At 31.8% G+C, this 10,802-nt stretch overlaps 1 protein-coding gene across 1 annotated transcript in view; it reads left to right on the top strand.

Annotated features, from left to right (window-relative positions):
* Nucleotides 1-1,830: 1,830 nt before the first annotated feature.
* LOC108768199 (1-Acylglycerol-3-phosphate O-acyltransferase 2) overlaps nt 1,831-10,802 on the top strand; it is a 22,196-nt gene continuing 13,224 nt past the window's right edge. Inside the window, exons 1-5 of the mRNA XM_018518558.1 lie at nt 1,831-1,901; nt 6,612-6,797; nt 6,872-7,005; nt 7,571-7,752; nt 8,041-8,206. Of these exons, the coding sequence (XP_018374060.1) occupies nt 1,891-1,901; nt 6,612-6,797; nt 6,872-7,005; nt 7,571-7,752; nt 8,041-8,206 (679 nt within the window). The 5' untranslated portion in view covers nt 1,831-1,890. The remainder of the gene's footprint in view (nt 1,902-6,611; nt 6,798-6,871; nt 7,006-7,570; nt 7,753-8,040; nt 8,207-10,802) is intronic.

The following is a 10,802-nucleotide window of genomic DNA, read 5'->3' on the forward strand; positions in this document are numbered from 1 at the left end:
TACTGCGTGGAAAAGAATCAGTCTGGTGAAATAGTAAAAATAAATATAGGACGTGTGCGTGCGCGTGTGTGTCTCTTGCTCGCGGAAGTCACTGCGCTTATTTTAGACTTTATACTTCCGACGATATTCGCCTCGAAAGAAAAATACCATTTTTTTCAAAGAGGTGTTTAAACCCCTTAAAAGGAGGTAGAAGCCATTCTTTTATAGGGTATATTTTATCACCTAATAGATGTTGATCTGATAAAAAATATTTAGAGTATCAATTTGCTTCAACATTGATGTATAAACGTGAATTAGATAATACTCTGCAATCACTAGCAGATTCGGGATGCCCGACAAATACATTTGTAAGTAGATAGTCTGCTGTACATATCCCTTGTAAAATTATTGAATGTGTCAAATATCTATTTTGATAACATTTTTGATGAGCACTTGGTGCCATAACATTTATGTGACAACCATCGGAAATTACAAAAATGAGCGAATTTACTAGAATATTGATAATTTCATTGGTCAACACTTAGTAAATTTGCTCACTTTTGTAATTTTCACCTTGTTTGAAGATATAGAATCGACCTCCAGATCGCTCAGGTCACTCGGATCAGATAATGATATATACGACACAGCACAGAACGTTGAAATAACATTATTTCAATGTTATTTCGCCGTTCGGACCTGAAATAATGTTATTTCAACGTTATTTCAACGTTCTGTGCTGCATGTGATATATATATGTGTTGCATGAATGTTGCCAGCTCCACGTAGCGGCCTTTGGACATTAAGTAGCCATGCTAAAAGCCAGGAAATATGAATCGTGTCAGGGGATTGGTCTAAACTAAAGAAACATCAAATAAGTTTTTTTATTAGGATTCTGAAAAAAATGTAACAAGTACAGTAAACTATTTTGTACATATTTTGATTTTTTTATTTGTATTTTTATATTTTTTATTTTACAATTAAACTTATAAAACTTTCTTTTATTTGCCTGTTATTTTAGCGACTAGATTGTTAAAGTTTTTATTAAAGTAAAAACAATGACAATTATACATCAAAAATAAAATAATCTTTTTGTAATTGCACTACTGCCGGAATATCTAATTGTAAGTAGAAATATAGAATAATTTTAAGTAATTCAGTAAAAATTAGATTTTAAAATAAAACTAGATTTTAAAACATAGATCAAGGAATTATGTACAAAAATACTGGAATTTTTAATCTGCATTGCTTTCTATTTTTTGATCACTACAATTCTCTAGGGAACCATATATTGAAAACAGATTTTATCATCGATTAGATTTTAAATTTAGTGAACAGTCATGTTATTATTCTATCAGCGATTTATATTCTCGTCGAGCATATTGGAAGAATATTGTTTTATACTATGCATTAATATGGAAAACATGAATAAAACTTATTTGTGCATAAAACTATAAAAAACAAAATTTGTCAAAATTATCAATGAATTACCATTTTATCGTAAATTTACCGTAATTAATTGTCAAATTGAATTTGACGGCAATTTTATACCTCTACTTAGGCTGCATTTCGTAAAACGCATGATTCTCACGATGTTTCATTTTATCCTTGTATAACATTTGGCTAACAATAAGAGTAAAATCACATCATGTACATCATGCGTTTTACGGCATGCAACCGAACATACCAAGTCATATGTACAAGCGCGTACGTAATCGCGTGCATAGATTTAAATATGACGCCAATCTCCACTGTTCATCACGTGACTCTCAGTAGTTTCCAATATCCGAGGACAGAGCTTAGCGGCGCTACGAGTGGTCGCCTCTTTTTCCAAGAGTAAATTTGTATCCCCTATGTTTGACAGTTGTCTTTTATCAATCGCGGTGAATGCTACGTGTCTAAGTGAATAACGTCATGTTCAAGACGTGAGTAATGTGTAATAATCTGTATGATATTCCTCTCTGGGCCGTTAAATCTCGCGTGACTATTATACACCAATTTACAAAGAAATGTTTTATTTTAATTATTTTGAACTAGAGATAAGGCATTTCTTCTGTAATGATTTTTTAATACTAAAACAATATGTCGTATGCCAAATTTTATCAACATTTTAGGTTGCCGAAATAATTGAAGTTTAATGTACTAAAATGGATTTTTTTAACGATATTTTACAATCTTTTGTAAAGAAGATCAAGGAAATTTTATAATTCTGATCAAAAGATCATGAAATAAATTGTTCATTTTCTATAAAACATATTTTTTTTATTATGAGTATCTCAATTACTTCTTAGCAAGGTTGATAAAAATCATAAACTGTTTAAAACATCGATGTTTTTAACACGTTTTAAACATGTTCTTTTATAATACTGTTTAAAGCACGTATAAAGCATTAAAAGCATGTTAAAAAAGAACAATGTTTTCTTAAGAAAAATCATTATCTTTTATCAGTCCCGTTTTTTAGCAATATTGTGTAAGATTTAAATACAAGGTTTTTCTAAGATCAACTTATGATAAAGTATAGCAAATCAGGGTCGGTCATCATAAGTTTATCACAAAGTTAATAACTTAATTAGTATATAGCAAAGCATTTTCTTCTTTATACTGTAGATTGTTGATATAATATATTAAATTGTTGTGTATAATGATTTAATTGTACCAAAAACATTGTGTATATTACTTATAAAATAAACAAAAATGACATTGATATAAAGTAAATTTTTTTATCCCCGTTTTTTATTTTTTTTTTAATTTATGGCATTATCAATCGTGATTTCTCTATAATCATAGAAATAATATATCTTAGATAATTTTTACTGTAGTCAATTAATTATTATTATAACAAAGTGTGTAAATATATGTACTACCTCTTTTATGAAAAATGATTATGTAAAATTGATCAAAATAAGCCGAAAATAATAAATAATTAATTTTAATCTCTTTAGACATGCTCTTATCGACATGCTTCTAGAGAATGGCCTATATTCAGAATGCGCTTTTATAAATATGCGTTTTGAATATATTTACGAATATAATTATTTCTCATATAGATGGATAAATATACCGAATGGGAGACTACCTCAATGACCTTAATCTTAAATTAGTCAAGATTATGAGTGATTTCCAACAGATTTTAGTCGTCGCTCGTTATTCGTTAAAAAGTTATTAACTAAGAAGGTTTAAAAAATAATGTTTTATTTCTGTCACATATAATATTAAAAACTAGCCTGTATCCTTCCCTGCTTACGTAATGGCTTTTTATGCAAAGCAAGGTCCATCCCACCCCCCCTGCTTCGGGGTGTTCGATTTTCTACGCATAGCAAGATTCATCCTCATGAAAAGTCGTTGCGCCTGTAAGCAGGAGTGAAGTAGGGTGGAGCTTGCTTCGCGTGGAAAGTCATAGTTCATACGTTCCTATAGGCAGAGAAGGAGATGAAACGGAAGTTGCTTCGCGTGGAAAGTCGTACATTGCCTGAGGCAGGGGAGAAGTTAGGATGGATCTCACTTCGTAAGATAGTACTTAATGTTGTATATACAGGGTGTCCCGCAATTATTGACAAAGCGCTCTTGTGTATATATAGTATATACGCAGTGTCTCCAGATATTACTTGAATAAACTAAATTAAAAAACCACCACCATCCCCATCGCCTTATAATAGTAATATAAAAATATTAAAATAAATGTCAAGATGATGGTCATCTATACAAAATTTAACTTGATAGAATTTAACTTAGCGTCAATTGTTGATTTTATAATATAATGATTTTTAAGTAATAACTTTTGAAGGGGAATAAAGCTATAATAATCTGGGTTGAAATAAAAAGATCATCGAAGAAAATATTATGAAGAAATGGGATTTAATTTGGCGCCAATTGTTGATATCAAATCTTTTATATAAACAATTTACCTTATAATTGACTTCAAGAAATAGATTTTTGTGTTTGTACAAAATTTGAAGAGGGCCAAAATTGGCCCCTATTGATCCTTTTTCTTTGTGAAATAATATTTATATAATAAGTTTTAAAGGAGAATTAAAGATTAACAAATACCAGCATAATTTCGTTTTCATCTGATCTCCTTTTGTAAAACGAATAAATCACTTTTTCATTATTATTTCCTAGTTTAGTTAACAAATACCAACGTATAATTTCGATTTCATCTGATCTCTATTTGTTAAATATTGAATTATAAACAAATGGAGATTGTTATCGAATAGATCGTTTTGTCATTTCCTAGCTTATCTAACAAATACCATAATTCCATTTCCGTTCAATCTCCTATTATTAAATAATAATTAATAACAAATAGAGATAAATCGCTTTTTCATCATTTCCTAGCTTATTTAACAAATACCAGCGTATAACTTCGTTGTCATTTGATTTCCTTTTATTAATCCTTCCGTTGTATATTAATTTATAATAGTAATATAAGAATATAAGAATATAGTGATATAAAAATTTGTTTCCATCCAATCTCATTTTGTTGAATATTAAGTTATAAACAAATGGAGATCGAAGTTGAATAAATCGCTTTGTCATCATTTTCTGACTTAGTTAACAAATATAATGTATAATTTCGTTTCCTTTCGATCTCCATTTGTTAAATGATAATTATAAACAAATGGAGATCGAACAGATTGCTTTGTCATTATCATTTCCTTACTTAGTTAGCAAACACTAGTGTATAATTTCGTTTCCCTCCGATCTCTTTTTGTTAAATATTAATTATAAACAAGTAGAGATAAATCGCTTTTTCATTATCATTTTTTATCTTAGTTATTTTAACAAATACCAGCGTATAATTCGTTTTTATCTGATCTCCTTTTGTTAAATATTACGTTATAAACAAATGGAGATAAATCGCTTTTTCATTATCATTTCCTAACTTAGTTAACAAATACCAACATGTAATCTTATTTCCATCCGTTCTCCTTTTGTTAAATATTAAGTTATAAATAAATGAAGATTGATAATTAAATACTCGGTTAATATTTCTCTATATGATTTTGTTTGCTTTCTGCTTTTCTGTGTAAACGCGCCCTAAAAGGTCCGTCATTTTCTATGCAACTTTGAACCTATGCTAGTCTTTTATTATGGTGTCTTTACGTTTTCCAACGTGTCTCTTATCAATACACGGATGCTTTAATATGAATATAATTAACGCCCGTTTCTACTAATGTAATTTAATTTTAATCTTGGTTCAACTAATTCTCTCTTCATTTTTTTCTAATTCCAATAATTAGAAAAAGATGAAGAGAATGTTAAACCGAAATTAAAAGGTAATCTACTTTGATATAAATAGAAATAAGAGATACAACTTCTGTAATGTTTATTGTAGTGACGGATGATGATATATAACATATATCATCGGCATATTATCATGTTTGTTATCATGACATCATATGATAAATGATAAAACGTAATGCCTAGTTCGGACACAGGAAGCGTCAAGCAGCGGAGCAGCAACCAATCAGCGAGACGATATTTAGTAGTGTACAAAATACCGCTTTGCTGGTTGGTTGATGCTCTACTGCTTGACATTTGCTGCGTCCAGTTTGAACTAGACATAAGTATACTAACATAAAAAAGTAATTCGTGAGAGATAAGGGTATACTCATACAAAATGAGAGCTAGATCAATAATAAGAGGCACGTTAAAAAACAGAGGGAACAGCACGCGCGTAGTAAAAAACATGTGCTGGAATTGATACTGACTCGTACAAAAAAAGCTGTTCCTAAATATTCTAACGTCATGATATCAGATTTTTTACGATTTATCTTAAAGGCTAAGTTTTCATTTTATTCTACCGCAAGTCAATAGAAAGTTCCATTGGCTTGCATTATTTTTCTACAAGTATTAAAAATGATTAAAAGCATATTCTTTTGCATTTTTTAAATTTGTTTTTTTTTTGCAAAAATTAGAGCCAATTCACTACTTTTCTCTTCGGATTTTGTGGGAAAATTCTATTGAAATATTATATTATTAAATTAAATTTGATTTTTATAGTAACACTTTGATATCATTTTAACATTATCATGACTTGTTCTGTTTGGATAATTATGAATTGCAAATCATAATTTACATTACTTTGCATAACGTGACTTTTCTAATTATTAATTATTTTTAATTTTAATTTATGTTTTACATTTAATCATATAAGTTACTTACTTTTTTAATGTAAAATTTGATACGAAATTTATAAATTTGTTATTTTAATATGATGAATTCCCATTCTTAGATGTTATTTATTTTATAAAAACATTCCACAAAATAAAAATTTCGATATTCAACGATTTGCATGCAATGATTTAATATTACGTATGCACATATAGTATGAAAAAGTTTACGTAATAACAAGCTCTGATTTTTTATTATGATCATACATGAAGTGGTTATTTGCAAACAATTTGTGGTTTCTTATGGAGAAAATAAAAATAATAGCGATCTCTCTCTCTCTCTCTCTCACACACACGCACGCACGCACGCGCACGCGCACACATATATGTCTTATTTCATTAAAAATTATTGGAAATTAATTATCAGTTTTCCCTCACATAATAAAAAAATAGAATAAATTAACACATTTAAAAATATAATAAAATAGCATAATTAGTGTAATTAATCTTGTATGATTTCAGAGTACTATGCGGCATTTATTTAACAACTGGCATTGTGCTGCTATTTGTCTTTGTTATGCTCTGTGCCTTGAGCGAGAGTATGCGATATCGAGCGAAATTTACCTTCTTCATAGTAGCAAGTGCGTTGGCCGCAGGATTATGGATACCGTTTATGCTATTCCGTGTTGGCAGCTGGAGAAACGCGTTGTAAGTTCCCGTACATGATTTATATATAAAGGCAAATTTTCGAGCTTTAGTAAAATATAAATAAAATCTTTCAGGGTGCCGGCCAGATGCGTGGTAACAGTAGCAAAGATCATTGGAATGAATTTCCGTTTTCGCGGTAAGGAGAATATTGTCAAAGATTCGGGTTGTATCGTACTCATCAACCATCAGAGTTCATTGGATCTTTGCGGTAACTTTAATTATTGAAATTATTTATTATATATACAGGGTGTCTCAGAAATAAGGTCGAAGCCGCATTGGGGGAGTAGAATGGGTCAAGAGGAACAAAAAAGTCTGATTCCATTTTGAGATATTCGTTAGTTATCATTTAAAAAAAAATTCATCGAAATCAGTTCAAATTTCGAGACTGTAGCCTTTTTGAAACACGAAAGTTTATTCGACCTCACTGTGCACCGCCGCCACCGCCGCCGCTGTCGAGTATGGGCCGTTCTACGAATTCGCGCGGCGCGGCTTCACCACACATTGGCTTAGACATTTTCTTTTTTAATTCGAAAATTACAGCGAATACCTCAAAATGATATCAGACTTTTTTGTTCTCCTTGACCCATTCTATGCCCCCAATATGGCTCCGATTTTATTTCTGAGACACCCTGTATATATGAGTTTGTTAAATTAAAAAGTGATCTGAACAAATTCATTAAAATAATAATGAACGAATAAAATGGTAGATTACCTTAGGTAGATTATTAGGAATAACGGAAATACGTATACATATAACAAAATTGGCCATACAGTTTTAGGTGAACTATGGTTGGCGATGGATAATTGCACCGTTATTTCGAAGAGGGAAATTTTGTATCTTGGACCATTCGGTCTTGCGTGTTGGCTTTGGGGAACGTTGTTCATTGATAGAAAAAATGTTGGAGAATCATGCCAAATTATTAATGCTACAGCGGAATCAATTCGTCTGGCGAAGGTGATGACTTTACGTAATATTCTTTATATCATTAACCGAAGCATAGAGATTTTAAATAACATTAAAAAATATATTAGAATATATTAAACATTGAAAAGTATAGTTAAATATATTAAAATAGCATTAAAAAATATATTGACAGGAAAAAATTATTTAAATTAATGCGAGTTTTAAATCAATCAATAATGTACTTCGAACAGTATATAATCACAGAGTAATATACTTAATATATCTTCTATAGAAGTTAATATCCTTTTATAAAAGTTTCGATCTATTTAATCCTTTCAGCGGAGGCTTCTTCTATTTCCCGAGGGACACCGTCATTCAGGTAATTCATTGCTTCCTTTTAAGAAAGGTGCTTTCCATGTCGCGATCGAATCTCAAATGCCGATTCAACCCGTTATTGTTTCAAAGTATTACTTCCTGGATGGCAAATTAAAAAGATTTTATTCAGGTAAATCAGGATAAATTATATTTTAATCAGGAAATGGAAGCAACTATGGTAATTATGTACTTTAGGGGAGCCCCCCCCCCAATGACCTTGACCTTGACATATATTGTCCTGAGTGACCTTGAGAAAGTTTTAGCCGTCGGACGTTAATCGTTAAAAAGTTATAAACAAAAGAAGTTTAAGAAATAACTTCTTTTTACTATATGAAACGAGATTTCCAGCTTTAAAGTATATTTTACAACTTCCCACAACTTTTAAGATTTTCCATATGAAGCGACTCTCACCCCCCCTCCCCCTTGCTTCAGGAGCGCACGACTCTCATCTCCGACTCTTACCCCTCTCCCCCCTGCAAAGGGGCGCACGACTCTCACCTTCGAATCTCATCCTCCTACCCCCTGCAAAGAGGCGCACGACTCAAGCTTCAACTCCCATCCCACGTCCCTCCCTGCTTGGGCGCGCATGACTTCCACGCGAAGCGACTCCCACCTCACTTCTCTATAATAACGAAAGATAATAAGATGTAATCAATATTTATTTGCAAAGAAATTTAATTATCATGTAATGGATACATGGAACTCGTAATGTCGAAGAAAGCATGGATTCGATCATTGTAATTATGCACTCTTTTGAACAAAAAATCTGCATCATAATGCAAATAATGATAATCTGCCGTATCAAGGAATACATGAACGCATATCCCTCCAAAGTCGTTCTATGTTCTGTGTGTATACACCATTTTCTGGATTTATAAAATTTGTACTATGATTGACTATAAAATGTGTGTATTTTTCATTACACGAAGCGTCATATGCACGCCATTTATCAGTATGAATAGTAGAACCAGACGCAACGTACTTTCAAATAATTGGTAGAAGAGTTTCAGCAAATCGATTGAATACGGGTAAAATAAATGTTTTCTTAGTGTTGCGCTCGATTCTACCAAAAACCCATTCTCTCACTGACCTCTGATTACACGTCCAGAATTGTATTTTCTTTTGCTTATTTTAGCCTTGTCTAACTCTACTATCATACCCTCTTCACCAATTTGTCGCTGTCCATTCACAATCCATTGCTGAAGCAATCGAAAGTAATTTTGGACAAAAGATATTATTTATTGTGATACATAGGCGCACAATGAACAGCATATGCCATCTACCTCACGACAGAAATTCGTCCAATCGACAACAGTACGATCTGTGATCTCTAATTCGCTCATCAAAAACCGTTGTCGTGATGGTTGCATCATTACAAAATAACCAATGAATCGACATATTATAGGAAGTTGTAGATGTGCTCGTTCGAACCATGTTCCATGAAACGCATTAATTTTGAAATTGCACGTTACCGTTTTTTACCGTTTTCGATATTTAACCACTTTATAATAATGCTTTTTACAATGAAATATATGGTTTTCATTAACATTAATCAATATTAATACATTTTGACATCTTGGACATTATTTCATTACGCACAACTTTTTTTTCACACAGAGAGTCCCACAAACAGTCTAAATTGTAAATCATATTAATAAACCCATGTAAATGCATTTTTAACGTTCGCAAAGCGTTTTACTTGTGTCGAAGCAATCGAACTGATTGACTGACTGACTGACACACAATGATCAAAATCGTTCGAAAACACTGAAAATATCAAAACAAAGATATATCAATACACTGTGAACTAAGGTTAATGCGAAACAATGATCGCTTCACGTGGAAGTCATACGCCTCTTTGCAGGGGGGGGGGTGAAAGTCGAAGGTGAGAGTCGTGCGCCCCTGAAACAGGGGGATGGAGGGGTGAGAGTCGGAGGTGAGAGTCGTGCGTCCCTGAAGCAGGGGGGAGGGGGGTGAAAGTCGCTTCGTGTGGGAAATCGTAAAAGTTGTGGAAAGTTGTGGAATATACTTTAAAACAGGAAATCATCATCATATAGTAAACAGAAGAAGTTATTTCTGAAACTTCTTTTGTTTATAACTTTTTAACAAGTAGCGTCCAACGGCTAAAACAAAAATGGTTCCCCTAAAATACATAATTATCGTAATTATAGTTACTATAATTACCGTTATTTACAATTATTTACTTAGTTACCATGTTGTAATAACGGTTTATTGTGATTTTTTATGATGATATAATAAATCAGAGTTAAAATAGTCAATAGTTACTTATATAACGAGTTGGAAAAATCATTCGTTACTGAAAAAAATAATCGCAATTTGTAACTCGTTACTTTTTAATGTGATTCGTAACGAAGTAACTTATTACGGCATCACTCGTTACTTCTTTCAATAAGTAACACGTGATGACAATTTACTTTTCAAAGTGACCTTCCTAACTTTAAGGTAATCTCAGCGTTTAGTTAGTCATCATTACAGTCATAAAAAATTACAACATTATCAAATTGTTATTATAAAAAGTAACTGTAAAATTAACGGAACAGTAACTCCTCCATATACAGGGTGTTTGGCGACTACCGCATTTTTTGTCATACGTGGGTAGAACAGCCTATACTGAATCAAAAAGTCCTGTACCATTTTGAGGTATCAGCAATAGTTAACGAGATATTAACGTTTAAAAGATAGCCAAATACGCGCGTCCCCCCGAC

Source organism: Trachymyrmex cornetzi, unplaced genomic scaffold (genome assembly GCF_001594075.2).
Source record: "Trachymyrmex cornetzi isolate Tcor2-1 unplaced genomic scaffold, Tcor1.1 scaffold1214, whole genome shotgun sequence".
Lineage (NCBI taxonomy): Eukaryota > Metazoa > Arthropoda > Insecta > Hymenoptera > Formicidae > Trachymyrmex > Trachymyrmex cornetzi.